At 60.9% G+C, this 18731-nt stretch overlaps 2 protein-coding genes across 3 annotated transcripts; one reads left to right on the plus strand and one right to left on the minus strand.

Moving 5' to 3' along the window:
* Window positions 1-520: 520 nt before the first annotated feature.
* Window positions 521-11032, plus strand: FAM171A2 (family with sequence similarity 171 member A2). Its single transcript, XM_047708041.1, has 8 exons — window positions 521-767; window positions 4255-4482; window positions 4722-4814; window positions 7611-7769; window positions 7855-8034; window positions 8134-8250; window positions 8368-8494; window positions 9004-11032. Exons 1-8 carry the CDS (start codon window positions 650-652, stop codon window positions 10481-10483), a joined length of 2502 nt encoding a protein of 833 aa, XP_047563997.1. The 5' UTR covers window positions 521-649; the 3' UTR covers window positions 10484-11032.
* Window positions 11033-11109: 77 nt separating this feature from the next.
* Window positions 11110-17901, minus strand: GRN (granulin precursor). 2 transcript variants are annotated; one of them, XM_047708042.1, is made up of 13 exons: window positions 17746-17901; window positions 15051-15195; window positions 14808-14933; window positions 14615-14699; window positions 14034-14146; window positions 13803-13938; window positions 13599-13693; window positions 13247-13370; window positions 12848-12945; window positions 12517-12762; window positions 12008-12241; window positions 11673-11903; window positions 11110-11548 (listed from the first exon to the last, which is right to left on the minus strand). In XM_047708042.1, the coding sequence occupies exons 2-13, from the start codon at window positions 15186-15188 to the stop codon at window positions 11411-11413; spliced, it is 1764 nt and encodes a 587-aa protein (XP_047563998.1). In that variant the 5' UTR covers window positions 15189-15195; window positions 17746-17901; the 3' UTR covers window positions 11110-11410. The 2 variants fall into 2 exon arrangements, with proteins under 2 accessions (XP_047563998.1, XP_047563999.1); XM_047708043.1 differs by lacking the exons at window positions 12008-12241; window positions 12517-12762.
* Between the last annotated feature and the right edge of the window lie 830 nt (window positions 17902-18731).

Consider the following 18731-nt stretch of genomic DNA (forward strand, 5'->3'; position numbering starts at 1 on the left):
CTTTATATCATCATCATATTTAACCGTTGTTATAACAGCCCCACGAGGTAGAGATTATTACAATTCTCACGTAAAAGGAAGGCCGAGGACCAGAAGGCGAAGTAACTTGCTCACGGCTCAAGAGGCAGAAGCTAGTCTGGGACTGAGCGATTCCCACCGCGTAGGTGTTTGTGCGGATAGAACAGGGCAGTTCCTACACTTTTTGGAGACGCTCCTGACCGTACTACTTCTTTGAGTGTGTTGTAAGCAGTAGCCTCTCCTCCCTCCCAAATTTTCCACCAAATTTCGAGGGCTCCGGACCTCCAAGAACCCGGGTGACTAGACCAGGTCCGTCGCACTCCCTTGCAGCTCCGGTCTGGGCGCGCGGGGTGGGGTCTGCAGGGTGGGCGGAGGGCGGGCAGGGCCCGCGCGCGGTGCGCGGAGCAGGGCGGTGAGGGGGCGGTGCCCCGAGGTCCGCGGGGTGGGACGCCGCCTGCAGGGGGCGCTGGCGGCGGCTCCGGGCGGAGACAATCGCGCCGAGCTGCCGCCGCAGCCAGAGCGGGAGCGGGAGCGGCGCGGCGCGGCGCGGCGCAGAGCTGGGGCTGAGCGGGGCCGGCCGAGCGGAGCCGGGCGGGAGCCATGGGCCGCTAGGGCCCGGCCGAGCCCCGCGATGCCGCCGCCGAGTGGCCCCAGCGTCCTCGCGCGGCTGCTGCCGCTGCTGGGGCTGCTGCTCGGCGGCGCCTCCCGGGCTCCCGGCAAGTCGCCGCCGGAGCCCCCCAGCCCGCAGGGTGAGTCTCGGCCAGGAGGGGCAGCGATCGAGGGCCTGCGCCCCTTCGATCGGGCCCCCGCCCGCCAGCCCCCTCTTCGCGGCGCTCGTGAATTGGGGGTACTCTGTTCCCTGGGTTTGGGTGGGGGGAGCCCGGCGACTTCGGGTCGGCGCTTACGGGGGAGAGGAGGGAGGGAGGGCGACTGCCGGGGCGGGGGTCTTGGGGAGACACAATGGGGAGAGCGGGGGTCCCCGGGCTCCGCGCCGCCGCCCCCTCTCGCCTTGTTTTTCTCTCTTCGGGTCCGCGAGGCGCTGCTGCCTGAGCCATTGTCTACCGAAGACACCCGCCCAGGGGCGGGCTGGGGCGGGCGTCCGCTCCGCAGCCCCCTGCGGGTTCCTCGCTCCCGACCCGGCCTGGGTGGGGGCGCCAGCACCGGCTGCCACCTTGGACCCGGACGGGGGCTGGGCGCCTTGAGCTGGGCTGGAAGGGGTGAGGGGGAGGGGGTGAGGCGGTGGGCGGATTGACTGCTCGAATGGGGGGGTTCTTCGCCCTGGAGCTTGACAGCCCCCGGCCGGCCCCCCGGGTTCAGAGTTGGGGGTGTACCGAAGAAACGCTGTTGGCCCTTGAGGGGGTAGGGGCTGCAGTTTGGGGGTTCAGGAAAAAGGGGTACGTGGTGATTCCCAGCCAAAGCGCATGGCAGGGCTGTGGTGGCGGAGCCATGCTGAGCTGGCTAGCTGGCTGTGGGCTGTGCCCGCTGGGAGGGCAGGTGCCTGGGTCCCCGTCCAGCAGACCTCCGGCCGCTCCTATCCTCAGCCCGTCCCCGGTCACCTCCTCCTCATCTAACCTTTCGGTAGGTAGCCGTGAAGCAGAGCCTCCCGGCGCCTCACGGGCCCAGGTGGGTGTGTGAGGTGGGGGCGGGGGAGGCTCTTGCAGCGGGAGAGGGTGGGAGAGCTAGACTCTGACTCCTGGGTTCTCGCGGGTGGCCTCCGCCCACTCCAGCCCTGCGCCCACCACCCCAGCTACCGTTCCCTCTGTCGCCTCTGGGCCCCATCCCTGCCTGAAACCGTGCTCTCCACTCCTCTCCACCAAGGAGCTGACAGGAAAACCAGGGTGGGGGGGGTGTCTGGTTGAGGGAAGTGGGGTCCGGATGAAGGGAGGGGGTCGGATTTCCTCCTGGAATGAGGCAGAGCTGAAGCCTGGAGAGGCGGATACAGTATGGAATGTCAGGCTTGAGAAATGGGGAAGGCTCACCTCAGGCCTGTCTTCCCTGCTCTCTGCAGGAGGAGAGGAGGCTTTGATGGGTAGAAAAGGGCCCTGGTTTCTCAGAAAGCTTTTCCTTCAAGTCCTGTTCTCCAGGGGAGGGGGTCCAGAGAATTAGCTGAAATGGAGCCAGGAGACAGGGCTCTCCCAGGCCCCCTGGCTGAGAGCCCAGGTCGAGGGGAAGGGGAAAAGAATCTGCTGGGCACCTGCCTACCCCTTCCCACTGACATGTCCTTCGGGCCTACCTGCCCACCCCGTGTTGTTCCTTAGGCCCCCTCCCCTCTTTTGAGGCTCTGGCCCTTGAACCCCAAGCATTCCTTCAAATGACAGTATTCCAGACTCCTGGGTCCCCTCTTTCCAGCTGCTCCATCCAGCTGCTCCTCGCCGGGGTAGCGGTGGGGAGTAGCCAGGCCTCTCTAGCTTCTCAGAATTCCTCCTGGGTAGTGGGGGAGGAGGGGCAGGAAGATTGCCAGCTCCTGGGAAAACCAGAGAGTAGGAAAGATTCAAGTGTGTGCACCCACCCTGCCAAGTTGGGCTTTGGCCTGGGAGGGGTGAGGGAGGTGGGTTCAGGCGAACAGCTGGATGGGATGCCAGGGCCAGGCGTGGCGCTGGCCTCGGGGCTGGAAGCCTGAGATGAGACACCTGTCTCCATTGAGTGTCAGGCTCCACGCATGAGGGCCCCGCCCCACGCCGTGACCACCCCGTGCCCTGCTGCCCCAGGCTCTTCTTTCTGTACCTGGACTCTCCCAGGTTTGTGTCCCTACCTGCCTCCGGGCCCTGCACTGAGGCCTCTGTACCTTTCTAGGCATGGACACCTACTCCCATCATTAGCAGCAAGGTAGGGGTGAGCCAGGTTCTTGAGGGTGGGGCCATGCTGAGTGGGAAGAAGTAGATGGTGCTGTGGATCATCGAGGCTGCCTGGGGAAACCCATGAGAACAACTCTAGGCCTGGTCCCTGCCTGGTCACCCCATCTGAGCTCAGGACACCTGCACGCCCATCCTGGCCAAGCTCTCCTGGGGCTGGGAGCAGAGACAGCTGGACTTCCCTTCCTAGGCCTCTCCACACCAGTTTCCCTTGGGCCTGGGTCGGCCCCCCCAGATCTCCTTCCCCTTGCCGGGGCCCCAGCTCTCTGCCCATCTCCTGGGAGGAATGAGGGCGTTGCCATGGTGACTGACTTGTAGCTGACCAGCTGGGAGGGGGCAGGCAGTCCCTGTTAGGGGGAGGGGTCAGGAGGTACTTGTTCGGGTTTAGGGGTTGGGGCGAGTCCCTAAATCTGAAAGGAAACAGGCTTGTGCAAAGGATTCTGGGAAGAGGACGAATAAGGGGAAAGACCAGCTCCCTAGTGTCCCCTTCTCAGCTTTTTCTTCAGAACCAAAACTCTGACCCAGCCCCCCTTGCAACCCTTCTCATTGGCTGAATTCTGACCTCTCTCCTCTCCATAGAGACCCTTGGTCCTCCCCTTATTCCACCTTTCTCAGCCCTCTTCCCTCTCCCCTCCCTGACACCAGCCCCATGGGGTCCAGTGGTTAAGAATTTGGGTCTAGGGGCACCTGGGTGGCTCAGTCGTTTGGGCATTTGCCTTCGGCTCAGGTCATGATCCTGGGGTCCTGGGATCGAGCTCTGCATCGGGCTCCCTGCTCGGTGGGGAGCCTGCTTCCCCCTCTCTCTCTGCCTGTGGTTTCCACTGCTTATGCAAGCTCTCTCTCTCTCTGCCAAATAAATAAAATCTTAAAATAATAATAATTTGGGTCTAGAGGCAGACTCCCAGGTCTGGATCCCAGCTCCTCCCCCGCCCCGCCAGTGGCAGTGCGAGTATCTAAACTCTGAGCCTCAGCTGCTTTATTTGCAAAATGGGCTTCAGAACATATTTTATGGGGTCTAATGCATCACTGACTGTAAGACGCACAATTATTTCATGTGCCAGGAAGAAAAGAAAAAAAAAAATACTGCCAATCCTGATGATGATATCCTCAGTGAGAAGCATATTCTGAGTTCAGAAATGTAAAAATGTGGGAAAGTGCGTGAGTGAGACTTGAAATATGGTAGTAGCACCACCTCTCTCATAGGCTGATGTGGGGTTTAAAAGAGGGTGCTAGCAATGCTGACTCTTCCAGAGCCTTGTCTAGCCTGGGCCCCAAAGCCGCTCCCAACCCACAGCGTCCTCCTCCTCCGATCTCGGGGACCCCCCCAGTTCTCTTCCCCACCCCCCCCTCCCTCCTCACTCTCCTCACCCCATCTTGTCCACAGAGATCCTGATCAAGGTGCAGGTATATGTGAGCGGGGAGCTGGTGCCCTTGGCCCGGGCCTCCGTGGATGTGTTTGGAAACCGGATGCTGCTGGCCGCTGGCACCACGGACTCGGAGGGCGTGGCCATACTGCCCCTCAGTTACCGCTTGGGCACCTGGGTGCTGGTCACTGCTGCCCGCCCTGGCTTCCTCACCAACTCTGTGCCCTGGCGTGTTGACAAGCTGCCCTGTGAGTGCAGGGGCAGGCGGAGGGGGGCGGGTGGCAGCTGACCCCATCAGCCCCTTCCCAAAATAGTCCTTGGGGGTGGAGGGGGCAGGCTCTCCAGCAGCTGCTGCCCGGGCTGGGGTACGCAGAGGGGGCTGAAGGAGGATGAAGTCACTGGGATTCAGATGGAGGGAGTGCCCGGCCCTGGGGTTGTGGGGGGTGGGAGGGCTTTTTCTGGAGCTGATGGGCCACCCCTCCCACAGTGTATGCCTCAGTCAGCCTCTACCTGCTCCCGGAGCGGCCGGCCACCCTCATCCTGTATGAGGACCTGGTGCACATCCTTTTGGGCTCTCCTGGTAAGGCTCCTCTTTAACCCCCCAACTCATGCCCACTCCTCTTCCTTCCCTCTGACCTGGGTACAGAGAGCTCCACTCTTCTATGTATGAGTGCTGGGTGCTCTTGAGCAAGTCACCTAACCTCTCTGAGCCTTAGTTTGTTCATCTGTAAGATACGGATATTATCTATAATATCATCAATTGGAGCTATATCATCAAATTGAAGTAAGGATTAAATATCAAGTATGAAAAAACAGCACGGAAGATGGTCAATAAATGTTTTTGTTATTGGGGCTTCTCGTGGTTTCTATTCTCCCTCTACTCCTACCATTAGCATCCCTGCCACCTGTTTCATCAGTGGATCTACACATACTACTTGCACCTAACTGGGTGCCTGGCAATGTTAGAAGGCCATGGGAGGGTCATTCCATAGGAACTGAGCAATCCTCAAGTGCAAGGCCTGGACCAACACCACAGTATCTGCTCACGGCTTCAGTCTCACCAAACCAATCCTTAACCGCGCCAGGCATTGTGTCTGGTGCTGGGGAAAAGTGGGATGGAAGAACAGACCCACTCCCTGTCTTGTGGAGTTCACGGACAAGTAGGAAGACAGACAAACACATTGCTACCAACCCTGAACTAATTACAAGGCAGGTGGAACAGTGGAGTAGAGGGCAGCGGGCTTCAGGACTGAGACAAGCCTGACCTGTGAGTGTAGCAGGGCAAGAGAATTTGGGGAAGGGAGCTATGGGACCTTGTGGGCTCAAGAATTAAAGGGGGGCACAGACACCTGCACTGGAGAGGAATCAAGATGTAGGGGGAGAAGGGGACAGCCAGGGTGCAGGGGGGCGCCTGACTGGCTCTGCAGGAGGGGTGCCTGGTGCAGACTGGTTGATCTGGCTAGTACTAGGGAGTCATGGTGGGCTTGGGAGAGAGAAAACCTGCCTCCCCAATTTATATTCTTAGCTTGAGCCCTTGTCTCTAAGGTGCTTGTTTGCCTGTCTTCATCTCCCTGGTCCTGAACCAGAGGCTTCTAAACTGTCTTTGGAGTTTTCTACAATGCCAAGTGAGGGGTGCAGGGCCGGCTCAGTCAGTAGAGTGTGCAACTCTTGATCTCGTAAGTTCAAGCCCCACTTTGGGGCACGGAGCCTACTTTCAAAAGTAATAGTAAATAAGTAATAAAATAAAAGGCCAAATGATCCTTTTGTGGCCCCTGGCTTACGACCATCCCATGGCTCCGAGTAAAGCCTTGAGTCCTTCACAAAGCTGACCACACCCTGTGGGGTCTGCCACTCAGTCACCCGTGTCCGTGGACCGGCCCGCTGCCCCGTGCCTTTGGGCCTTTCTCTCTCCTGTTCTCTTGGAGGTCCCTTTGCACCTTCCTTCCTGCAGGAGTCTTACTCATCCTCATCCTGCCAAGACTCCATTGGGGGTGCCTGGGTGGCTCAGTGGGTTAAAGCCTCTGCCTTTGGCTTAGGTCGTGATCCCAGGGTCTTGGGATCGAGCCCAGCGTTTTGGGATCGAGCCCAGGGCTCTCTGCTCGGTGGGGAGCCTGCTTCCCTTCCTCTCTCTGACAGCCTCTCTGCCTCCTTGTGATCTCTCGCTCTGTCAAATAAATAAATAATCTTAAAAAAAAAAAAAAAAGACTCCATTGGGCCTTCCCCAGCTGGGTGGGCCAAGCGTACCTGGCGTCCCACCATTTTAATAACAAGTTAGGATGGAAAGGTGCTGAGAAGATGGGCCAGCACCACACTTCCTGGGTTTCGGTCAGGCTCCAGGACTGTGACCTTGGGCAAGTCGCTCAACTCTGGCCTCCATTTCTTCGTGTATACAACAAGGTCAATAATCAAAGCACCTACTTCAGGGCCTTTGTACTAATTACAGGGGTTAACACAGGAAGACTTAGATGGTGTTCAGCGTATCTTAAAGCTTAATACAGGTTAGCTACGACCATATTGTATTAGAATTCTGTTTATATGCCCCCTCCACCCCAAGACAGACAGACACACACACACACAAAACCTAAGCTGTGTAATACAGTAGCCACTAGCAACATGTGGCTATTTAAATAAATTAGAAGTTACATTAATTTTTTTAAAGATTTTATTTATTTGACAGAGCGAGAAAGAGACGAGCAGGAGGAGTGAGGGAGGGAGAAGCAGGTTCCCTGCTGAACAAGGAACCTGACATGGGGCTTGATCCCAGGACCCTGGGATCATGACCTGAGCCGAAGGCAGACGCTTAATGACTGAGCCACCCAGGCGCCCCCAAATTCATTAAATTTTGAAAAATTAAAAATAAATCCAGTGTCTGAGTCACACTAGCCACCTTTCAAGTGCTTAATAGCCATGGGTGTCTAGTGGGTAATGGGCAGCACAGAGAGAGAACATTTCCATGCAACACAGCAGAAAGTTCTGATGGGTACCAGAAGGGACAGCCCTGCACAAGACTGTGAAATTGAAGGCAGGGAACTGAGGACTATGTCTTAATTCATCTTTGTATCTCCAGCACCTAACACAGTGCCCGCCACACAGCTGGCAACATTGTTTGAGGACCCGACCTCATCATTTTATAGATTACTGAGGAAATGGGTGTTTCAGAGAGAGCAAGTAACTTGCTCAGGGTCACACAGCCAGGACTAGATTTCAGGTCCAAGTCCTTTTTCCATGTTAACATTCTATGAATGCAGTTCTCTCTCCGAGTCACCAAGCTCCCTGACCTTCCCAAGTGGCCTGACCCAGTGACCCCCTTCTCTTCAAATACTTGCTTTCTGCTCTGGTCCCTGGGCAAGCCACAGCAGCCCTCTTCTCCGTCCAGGTGCCCGCTCCCAGCCCTGGGTGCAGTTCCAGCGCCGGGCTGCCCGCCTGCCTGTCAGTTCCACCTACAGCCAGCTCTGGGCCTCCCTCACACCTGCCAGCACCCAGCAGGAAATGCGCGCTTTCCCTACCTTCCTGGGCACGGAGGCCTCCAGTTCAGGTAGGCTGGGTGTCCAGCACGGAAGGGACGCCCGCCCCCCCCGCCCAGGATTTAGCCCTCAGCCCCTGTGTCTCCTTTCCCCCAGGCAATGGTTCCTGGCTAGAGCTGATGCCACTGGCTGCTGTGAGCGTGCATCTGCTGACGGGCAATGGAACAGAAGTGCCGCTCTCGGGCCCCATTCACCTGTCCCTGCCTGTGCCCTCCGAGTCTCGCGCCCTGACTGCAGGCACCAGCATTCCAGCCTGGAGGTTTGACCCCAAGAGTGGTGAGTGCCTCAAGGGGCTGCGGCTGCTGGAGTTTGGGGAAAGCAAGTGGGACTTAGATGGGGGGGCACTGGGTTTCATGAAACTCCTGCCTCTTCCAGGGCTGTGGGTACGCAATGGCACTGGTGTGATCCGGAAGGAAGGCCGACAGCTCTACTGGACCTTCGTCTCCCCCCAGCTGGGGTACTGGGCAGCTGCCATGGCTTCTCCCACCGCTGGTGAGAGACTAGGGGGATGGCTGGGACCAGGAGCCGTGGGGGAAAGGGAGGCTGGGAGTGTAGACTCCTGAAGGAAGGGCAGCCACACCCAGAGAGCTAACCCCTTGCCTGGCACAGGACTGGTCACCATCACATCGGGCATCCAGGACATTGGCACCTACCACACCATCTTCCTGCTCACCATCCTGGCAGCGCTGGCCCTGCTGGTGCTCATTCTGCTGTGTCTGCTCATCTACTACTGCCGGTGAGTGCCTCACCCCTGCGTTCCCCCCCACCTCCCGGCCCAGCCTCTGCTCATCCCCCGCACGCTGAGGCCTACCCTCAGCCTGGGGTGGGGCTGGGTGCTAGGCCCAAAGAGGCATAAAGTACAATTCCAGTCTTCAAGGCACTGACAAGGCACCCGAGAGACTGGGGGCTGAAGTAGGGGGAGAGGAGGCAGGACCTACAGGCCAGGCCCCTCCAGGGGACCCCTGGCTGGACATGCTTCTCCCAGGCTCTCACAGCACCTCCTGCTCTCACAGCACCTCCTTCAGGGGGGCTGGCCCTCCCACAGACACTCAAGGTTCTTTCCACAAACCTCTCCCAAGCCCTATCCAGCTGCCCCAATATTTCTCCCCGGGTCCCAGCCATTCTTCTCATCCCTCCAACACTGTTCATCCCTCATCTTGCCACTGCGGAGTTAGGGAGCTGCTCAGGCCTCCTTACCCTTTCCTGAGGTCCTGGGTCACTCCCTCCACCCCAAATACCTTCCAGGAGGCGCTGCCTGAAGCCAAGGCAACAGCACCGCAAGCTGCAGCTGTCCGGGCCCTCTGACGGTAACAAACGAGACCAGGCCACCTCGATGTCCCAGCTCCACCTCATATGTGGGGGACCCCTGGAGCCCACCCCGTCGGGGGACCCTGAGGCCCCGCCCCCAGGCCCCCTGCACTCAGCCTTCTCCAGCTCCCGAGACTTGGCCGCCTCCCGGGACGACTTCTTCCGCGCCAAGCCGCGCTCTGCCAGCCGTCCGGCAGCCGAGCCTGGGGGCTCCCGCGGGGGCGAGGGCGCGGGGCTCAAGGGCGCCCGCTCCGTCGAGGGTCCCGGCGGGTTGGAGCCAGGCCTGGAGGAGTACCGGCGGGGAGCCTCGGCGACCCCGGCCTTCCTGCAGGAGCCGCCCTCGCCGCCGCCGCCCTTCGAGCACTACCTGGGCCACAAGGGGGCGGCCGAGAGCAAACCCCCCGACTTCCTGCTGTCGCAGTCGGTGGACCAGCTGGCGCGGCCGCCGTCGCTCAGCCAGGCCGGGCAGCTCATCTTCTGCGGCTCCATCGACCATCTCAAGGACAGTGTTTACCGCAACGTCATGCCCACCCTGGTGATCCCCGCGCACTACGTGCGCCTGGGCGGCGAGGCAGGCGCTGCGGGGGCGGGCGACGAGCCAGCCCCGCCCGAGGGCACGGGCTCCGGCCCCGCGCGCCCTTTCCCCCCGGCCGACCCCCAGCGCCCGCTGCTGCAGGGCCACTCGGGCGCGGGCGGCGAGGGCGGCGGCAGTGGTGGTGGCAGCGGCGGCGGCGGCGGCGAGGGCTGGGGGGGCGGGCGCTCGGCGCCGGTCAGCGGCTCGGTCACCATCCCGGTGCTGTTCAACGAGTCCACCATGGCGCAGCTCAACGGGGAGCTGCAGGCGCTGACCGAGAAGAAGCTGCTCGAACTGGGCGTGAAGCCTCACCCGCGCGCCTGGTTCGTGTCCCTGGACGGGCGCTCCAACTCGCAGGTGCGCCACTCCTACATCGACCTGCAGGCGGGCGGGGGCGGCCGCAGCACTGACGCCAGCCTGGACTCCGGCGTCGACGTGCACGAGGCGCGGCCCGCGCGCCGGCGACCCCTGCGCGAGGAGCGGGAACGCGCGCCCCCGGTCGCCCCGCCCCCGCCGCCCGCGCCCCCGCGCCTGGCGCTCAGCGAGGACACGGAGCCGAGCAGCAGCGAGAGCCGCACGGGCCTCTGCTCGCCCGAGGACAACTCGCTGACGCCGCTGCTGGACGAAGTGGCGGCGCCCGAGGGCCGGGCGGCCACGGTACCCCGGGGTCGGGGCCGCAGCCGCGGGGACAGTTCCCGCAGCAGCGCGAGCGAGCTGCGGCGCGACTCGCTCACCAGCCCGGAGGACGAGCTGGGGGCGGAGGTGGGCGACGAGGCGGGCGACAAGAAGAGCCCGTGGCAGCGGCGGGAGGAGCGGCCGCTCATGGTGTTCAACGTCAAGTAGCGCCCCCGCCCGGCCTGGCACGGCCTCCCCCACGTCGGCCCCCACCCCCTCCGCCCGGGCCCGCCCCCAAGGTACGCGCCCAGGGGAGCGGCGGGGGCCCTCGCTCTTAGCCCCCCAGACCACCCCTCCCCACGCCTGGAGAGGGGCCCAGGGGGCTGCGGAGCTGTCCAGTGGTATGTGCTGGGTAATGTCTCGGGAGGGACCCAGTTGGCCTCCGAGAGGGAGGTGGGAGGGGTCCAGAGCCCCATTGGGAGTTGCTGGGGAAGGAGGGCTGGGGGTGGGGAAGCAGTGCCTGTATAAACGTGGCTGTACATAGAAAGATCTATTGTGGGAAAGCAGGAGGGGCGACCGGGCCTCAGCTGCTCGTGTGAGGGCTGGGAAGGGGCCTTCTCTGGGGACCCTCCGGGAGGGGAGGGGGTGCTGCCTGCTGACTAGCCCACCTTTGGGCTAGGATGTCACAGGGCTGGTGGCTGGGGCGGCTCTGGGGATTAGGGGATGTGATGGGATTGCTGTGGGTAACAGCAAATATAAAACTGGTGAGATGAACTGCGTGTGCATCTTTCTGTGGGGTTGGGGGCCCTTGCTCAGAGGGGGGCGGGCAGGGTGGTCAAATCAGACACTGTTAAGAAAGTGTACAAACTTTACTGCAGCACATACACACACGCACGCCTGTGGATAGAGCACCTGGCCACAGGGTCCACGGAAATCGGGGGAGGGGATGGCAGCTTGTTACACGGCTTTCGCCATAGCCCCCCTTGAGATAGGGAAGGCCTTAGATTGAGACCCCGCCTCCCATGGTGGGGGTGGGGCATCAGAATGGGGGACTCCAGGAGAATTTGGTGGGGGAGAGGTGCTGGGGAGGCCTGAGCAGTGGGAACCCTCTGAGCAGGGTCCCAAGGGCTGCAAACTCTTCAGTCCTTAGTCGCCTCACAGCAGCTGTCTTGGGGCTGGGTCCCTCAGTGGCATGTCCCAGCGCAGGCTCTCCCTCCGCAGACACTTGGTGCCCTTGGCCCCACAACGGAAGCCCGCCGGGCAACAGTGACGCTGATCTGCACAGCAGACACCCTGACAGCCCGGGGGAGGGCAGGGAGTCAGAGTCAGGTATGGTGGGACCTGGCTCCCACGGACGACCCTGGCTTCCACAGAAGACCCCACAGTCTCCGGCCGGCAGGGGGGGGGTGGCACTCACCTGGCGATAGGGACAGCAGGCCCAGCCCCCTCGGCTGTCTCGACAGCAGGTCTGGTTATCATGGCAAAAGTGCCCTGCCCCACACTCCACGTTTCCCACAGCCACGCGAGAGCCACGGGCCAGGTGAGCAGCCAGGTGGGCCGAGTCCGCCTCCTTCTCGCAGGATCGGGCCCTCACATTGCACGTGTACCCAGCCGGACAGCAGTGCTGGCGGTCCTCACAGCACACAGCCTGCGAGGGACAGGGTGGCCTTCACGTCTCTCCTCCCCCACCCACCTCCCAGCCCCCACGAAGGACTCAGTTCCCCTGTCCAGGGCAGACAGGTGGGCACTCACGTGAGGCAACTGGCAGCAGGCCCAGCCCCCACCCAGGCTGGGGCAGCAGGTCTGCCCCACGGGGCAGCTGGTGTGCTGGTCACAGCCCATGTCTCTGTGGTGAGACAGGGAGGCCTGGCGGGCAGGCATCTTCTCCAATCCAGTCACCGTCTTGCTTCCCTTCTGACACTGGCCCTCAGCCAAGCACGTGTAGCCATGGGGGCAGCAATGCTTGTGGTCTGAGCAGCAGACAGCCTGGGGGGGTGGGGGGCAGCATACGATGGCCTGGGAAGCTGCTTTGTGGGACAGAAGCTGAGCCCTTGCCTACCCCCGACGCCCTCTCCTGCTCACAGCTCCTCCAGCTGGGAATGAACCTGACCGAGCCGGTGGGCCAGCTGTAGGCCGGGCGGGCAGAGGACTGAAGAGCAAAGCAACAGGAGTCTGACCACCTGCCCAGGCCAAGACACCGTCATTGCCCTCCCCACCCCACCCCCGCCACCCTGCTCTGTACTGTCCCCACTCCCACACACCTCTGGGGCAGGACAGCAGCCCCACTCCCCAGATGCCAGTCGACAGCAGGTACTGGAGGAGGGACAGCTGGTGATGTTATCACAGGAGACATCGTTCTCCACAGCCTGGGGGATTGGCAGGCGAAGGTGGGCTGGGGTCCGCACCACCCAGGGCATCTGGCGGGCCTTCTGTTCACAGGTGCCCTTCGCTGTGTCACATTTAAACCCAGCCGGGCAGCAGTGTACGTGGTCTGCACAGCACACAGCCTAAGGTGGGTGGACAGGGGACAGTGAGCACAGAGGCCTTGCTGGCCACCGCTTCCTGCCCAGCCCACCCAGCACTCCTGTGTACCTGGGCGAAAGGGCAGCAGCCCCAGGCCCCTGACTGCAGGCGGCAGCAGGTGTAGCCATCTGGGCAGCTCACCTCCATGTCACATTTCACCTCCTGCACTGTGAGAAAGGCACAGGGGACAGGTCAGCAGTGGCACAGGGGAGCCCTGAGAAATCCCACCCTTGGCCGGTTCCACAGCCAGAACCAATGCTAAGGATGGACAGTATACTGAGCACCACCACCCACCCCAAGCAGCGACACGAAGGCAATGATGAGTGTGGAGGAAAAGGGGTTGTACATGCTCTGTCCCCTCCATGCGGCCCTCAGTCCCCCACCCCTGCCTGTGTTCTTGGAACAATTCAGTGGAGAGTTCCTGCATACGGAGCCACTGCGATGGGGTCAGCAGCCTGCGTCTGGTACCTGCAGTTGCGGGCAGCTTGGTGAGGAGGTCTGTAGCGTTCTCCTTGGAGAGGCACTTACTCTGGACTAGGTCGCACACAGTGTCTTGGGGGCAACAGTGCAGGTGGTCGGAGCAACAGATGGCCTGCAGGGAGGAAGGGCGATGGGGGAGGGTCTCCGGAACTTCCAGTCTCCTCCGAGCTCAGGGAGCAGCCTAGTGACAGTGGACACTGCCCCAATCCCCCACTAGGGGGCGGCATGAGTCCTCAGCAGCCAGGCTCTAATCGGCCTGCCAGCCCACCCCACCCCGGGGGAGTCCTTTGGAGGTAGGTGTCCCCGCCAGGTGGCTGTGGGCACGCAGCCTCTCACTCACATTAGGCATCGGGCAGCAGCCATACTTCCCATTGGGCAGCTGGCAGCAGGTAGAACCATCAGGACACTGGGACTGCCCATCTGGGCATAAGATCACTGCAAGGGGAGAGAGGTGGGCGGTGAGGAACTCTTCCCCAGGCTGGGAGCCGCAAGAGGCCTTACCTCCTTTCCAAGCTGCACCCTAGACGCTCTCCCACCTCCTTACCTGCCCCATTACTCCTCTGTGCGGGGATCTTCTTTGCTAGGGGGTGGGAGCCTGTGGCCGTGAGGCAGCGGGCATGAGCCAGGTCGCAGGATGTCCCATGGGGACAGCAGTGCACCTTGTCTTTGCAGCAAGAAGCCTGCCGAGAGAAGCTTCCGACTCTGTCTTTGCCCCCTCCAGCCCGCTGCTCTGCCCCGACTGCTCCCCCCACCCCCTATCTTCCCGGACCGGTACCTGGGGCATGGGGCAGCACCCCCAGGAGCCATCTCGCATAGTGCAGCACGTGGAGGAGTTGGGGCATTCGAACCGGCTGTCAGGGCACTGGACGGCACCCAAGGGATTGGTATCTGTGGATAGGACGACCCAGGATTCCGTCAACCCAGTTTGCGAAGGCCATCGCCCCCATTACCCGCGGATACCATGGCCTGCAGGCCCAGATGACGGGGGCTGGTGGTCCCACACTAGGGCTCGGCGCTCTCCCAGGCACCCCTAACTCACTCTCCCCACCAGCCAGTCCTTGCCTCAGCAGTGTGGCACAAGGCAGGGGCCTCCACCAACTAGGCTGCCCTTGAACCAGCCCAGCTTGGCCTCTCTCCACCCTCCCAAAGCTTGGCCTGGGGCCTGGAGTCCGGCATTCTCTCTTCTGCTCCTTCCTAGTCTTGCGCTCTTCCTCTGTCCCGAGCAAAGGGGTTGCTTAGTACAGATGCCACAGGAATGAGGGCAGGAACAAGGTCACCCAGCTGGCTGGATTCCTGGGCTGACCAGCCTCCACCAGCGGCCCATCTGCCTGCCCTCCACCTCCACCCCTACCACACCTGATCTCTGGAAGCAGGACTGCCCATCGGCGCTGCAGTGGTAGCCCCGAGGGCAGCAGTGGTGGCCATCAGCACATGACACGGCCTGTAGGACACAGAGACACCCACGCTGGCTCAGCTTTTACCTGGGGTGAGTCGGGGGAGAGTCCAAACACAGACCTGAGCCCCTCTGTTGAGCCCATGGCACCCTCACCTCTGGGAACGGGCAGCAGCTGGAGGTCCCAGAGACGGTGAGGAGGCAGGAGTAGCCAGGAGAGCAGTGGGCATCTACCCGGCAGGGGCGCCCCAGCTGCCTGCTCAGCACTGTGGGCCACTGGCCCTGGAAAGTGAGAAATGACAAAATGAAGGACCCAAGCCCGGCCCCCTCCTCTGGCCACACCGAGATGCCCCTTCGGGAGATCCCAGCCAGCTCTTGCCTGGGCTGCAGGGCGCTCACCGGAACAGGATGGCAGCAACTGTAGCTCGCTCCTCCTGGGTCCAGGCAGCAGGCCCCAGGGCAGAACTGACCATCTGGGCACTGTGTTCCAGCCACCAACCCTGCCACTAAGGCCACCCAGCTCACCACAGTCCACATGGTCTGCCTGCAAAATACCAAGAGGCACTTGGCAATGAGCTGAAGCCCATGCGACCCTGGATTTGGGGGCCAGTCACTTCCCCAGGTGCAGGCCAGATACCACCCGAGCCTCCTGATCCAGGCAGGAAGAGAGATGTGGGGCCCGAGATTCAGTTTCCTGTGTGTGTATTCACTTGTGCACCCACGTGTGGACAGTGATGAGCACGGACACAAGGATGGGTGTCAGTCTGTGTCCCCAAAATGTGGCCAAATGCCTCAGTCTCTGCGGGTGAGTGTGTAAAGATGCAGGTGTGTGAAAGGAGAATTTGAGGGTTTTGTGGGTCTGGTCTGTAGAGATATGGGTCACCTCCAGGGAGTGGGTGAGGCCTCAGGAGCCATGGCAGGACTGGGGTGGGCAGCAAAGGGGGAGTCCCCCTTGAAGAAAACACAGGGTTGCACTTCCCTCCCCAGCTGATGCTGTGTTCACACCTGCCAAGGCCTGTTGGGGGAAGGGGTGTCACATGATGACATGGGAAATCATGGGGTTGAGAAAGTTGTGAAAAGGGAAGTGTGGTAGCCAGTGGAATCTGGGCTGCCATCCCCAGAGGCCAGCCACACCTACCCCTCAACCGTCCCCAAACCACCCAGGGAAGGGGTGCACAGGCTGGGACAGCCTTTGAGACACCTGTGTTCTCAGGGCCCCCCAATACCAACCAGACCCTTTCAGATTCCCCAGATATACCACCCCAACCCCTGCCCAAACTCTGCCTCTCCCCCTACCCGGAAGCCGAAACTCAGCAGTACCGGGAGAGGACCATATAAGCCCACCCCGCCGCACCAGCAGAAGGAACCGATTATGAAGCTCTGTGGGGAGTAGGCTCTCATTTCTTAAATGACTCTTCCCCAACTCACACAGACTCATTAGTTCAATGGGAAGGGCCCAGGAGATGTTACCCTGCCTAGTAATGTTTGTGGAGCTTCTCCTGGCCCAACTTCAATACTATTTTCTTCCTTCCTTGCAACAATCATCCAAAGTAGCTGTAATACATTTACTTTTCAAAGGAGGAAACTGAGGCTCAGAGAAGTAACATCGCATGTCATATATCCAGTCATGGAGATGACAGGCTTTGAGGGCTCCAAAGCATACTGGACCTGGGTTCATGTGACAAAGTGGCACCATGGACAGTGCCCGGGGAACAGACCCCAGACCCCGGGGAGAGTAGAGGCCTGGGGTCCAAGCAGAGGTGGGAGACAGAGCATTTTCTGAGCAGGTAGACAAGGGAGGACAGAAACGAGAAGCTTGGGGGCTGCCGGGATACTGCCCTTGGGTGCTAGTCCTCAAATCACCACCACTGATGGTGAGAGCCTCAGAAATTGCTGTCTCTGGGGCTCAGTTACCCCATGAGTCTCTGTGTGGACACTGACACTAGGTGTGGTGAGGACTTAACACCCACCCAGTCACTAGCATCCTTCTCTCCCTCACCTGGCTCTCTTCAGTGCCCCATTCTCAGCTCAAAGACCATTACCAGGAGGCCCCCGACTGGCTGGTCCTGGACCTTGGCCCCTTTCACCCTCCCCTCTACACCCACGGCTCCCAGGCAAGGCTGGTCCTACCTGCTTCTTGGGAGTCAAACCTCAACCCTCCAGAGGCTATCCCGCTGTCCTGGGTTGGCCCAGAAGGGGTGCCTATCTGTACAAATCTGGGGCCACAGGGCACCCTAGTAACATTTATGCATACTTTCCTATCATTGGTGTCATATCATTGGTGTCCTAAGGTTAGGGAGTATAGAGTGTGCTTCTAGGGAATAGCAAAGTACAGGCGCACACCCACTTGGGACCAAGGAAGAAGGGACCCAATTCCTCTCAGTAGGGTTCTGAGCGGCAGCCTCTCTCACTCTCACCCCACAATGCCACAGTAGAGAGAGGGACAGAAGCCTCATGCCCCCAGCTCTGCCATCTCCCACTAGGTGGCAGCCCCCAACTCCGAGTGTCAGGAGAGAGATTCCCAAAAGGTGAATGAACTCAACTGCGAGTGAGCAGGAAAAGTGGCAGGGAGAGGCGGAAGTTGGCTGGTCCCACCCCCCACGAGAGGAAGTAAGGGAGAGCCAGACAGAACCCAGGCGTTCGGTCACTACTCCCAAGCCCCTGCTGCCTTGGAGGAGGGCAGGGTCTCCAGCGCACTCGCAGCCGACTGAGCTCCGGGACCAGGGCGGGCGCCTCTCTCGCTCCCAAGCATCCCGGGGACCACCCACCACCACCACCCGCAGCAGCACCTGGGCCCGCGCGAAGCTGGCTCGAGAATGGAGTGGTCCCTGCTTTGGGGGAAGGGGTTGCAGCTTCCGGGAACGCTGGAGAGGGAGACAGCCGCCTTCTATTGGGGGTCACTGCAATCACTGCTTACTCCCCCCACCCCACCCCGTAAAACTGCCTCCAGTGCCATCGGAAACCCCCAAAGGAGCTTCCCTAAGCCAGCCTTCTCTTGCCTCCCGGCTGAAACTCCGGAAGAACCTCAATTGCTCACGTCCGCGCGGCCGGACCCCTGGAAGAAGCGAGAGGTCTGCGCGGCCGCCCTCCTTACCTGCGACCGGCTCCGCGCTCGCTGGGTAGCCGCGGCCGGGGAAGCTCACGGACTAGGGCCTGGCAGCGCTATGGCCCGCCTACCTCAGTTTCCATTGGCCAGGTGTCCGGGCTGTCGCGCTCCTACTGGCTACTAGTCGACGTAGAGGCGGGGCCAGCCTGGAAAGCCGTGCTTTTTTTCTTACTCAATTCTCTTTCCTCCCTCCCTTCGTCTCTCTTCCCACCCTCCCCCCTCTTTTTTTACGGGATCATGTGATTGGAGAATCATGTGACGTCCTGGCCCCGCTCAGCCGGGCTGCGGGCGCCGGATAGAGTTTGCCCGAGGTGGGGCATCGCCTGTCCAAGGACCGTGACGGGCAAGGCAGCTGCCCCTTCCAGGGCGCCTTCCAGGGCGTTCACTGGATGTCTGCTTCTGGATTAGGGACATTCGTGCATCCTGTCTGTACTCTGTTCAACAAACTCAGAATACAGGCTGGGCAGCCAGGCCCCGTACGGGTTGAAGGAGGGTTGTGAGGGCAAGGATAACTCTGGGGCGCGTTCCTCAGGGTGCTCATAGCGGGGTGTGAGTGGGTGGAGAGATGAGACAGTCTCACATTAAATCTAATTTAAGGTGCAAGGTCGTGTGCCAGGTGTTACAGACGTGTGTGTGTAGGTCAGAAGAGAGAGGTTGGCTCTGGGCAGGGAGGAAAATATTTAATTCCACCTTAAGGGCACCTTTTTTCTTCAAGATTTTATTTATTTATTTGAGAAGGAGCATGAGCGGCAGGAGGGGAGAGGCAGAGGGAGAAGCAGACTCCCCGCTGAGCAGGGAGCCCCACTCGGGGCTTGATCCCAGGACCCGAGATCATGACCTGAGCCAAAGGCAGATGCTCAACCGACTGAGCCACTCAGGCGCCCCTTAAAGTCACCTTTTTGAGCTGAATCTGGGAGGATATTAACTGGCAGGTGGAGAAGGGTTGGAGAAATGCCCGGACAGGGGTGTTGGGA

This window comes from Lutra lutra, chromosome 16 (assembly GCF_902655055.1).
Source record: "Lutra lutra chromosome 16, mLutLut1.2, whole genome shotgun sequence".
NCBI classification, from domain to species: Eukaryota; Metazoa; Chordata; class Mammalia; order Carnivora; family Mustelidae; genus Lutra; species Lutra lutra.

Excerpts from the sequence above, each read along its gene's own strand:
- FAM171A2 (XM_047708041.1), top strand. The coding sequence starts at position 650 with ATGCCGCCGCCGAGTGGCCCCAGCGTCCTCGCGCGGCTGCTGCCGCTG. Across the intron at positions 4,483-4,721 it reads GCGTGTTGACAAGCTGCCCT|TGTATGCCTCAGTCAGCCTC; the intron begins GTGAGTGCAGGG and ends CCCCTCCCACAG. Across the intron at positions 4,815-7,610 it reads CATCCTTTTGGGCTCTCCTG|GTGCCCGCTCCCAGCCCTGG; the intron begins GTAAGGCTCCTC and ends TTCTCCGTCCAG.
- GRN (XM_047708042.1), bottom strand. The coding sequence starts at position 15,188 with ATGTGGACTGTGGTGAGCTGGGTGGCCTTAGTGGCAGGGTTGGTGGCT. Across the intron at positions 14,700-14,807 it reads GCTGCTGCCCGTTCCCAGAG|GCCGTGTCATGTGCTGATGG; the intron begins GTGAGGGTGCCA and ends TGTGTCCTACAG. Across the intron at positions 13,694-13,802 it reads ACAGAGGAGTAATGGGGCAG|TGATCTTATGCCCAGATGGG; the intron begins GTAAGGAGGTGG and ends CTCCCCTTGCAG.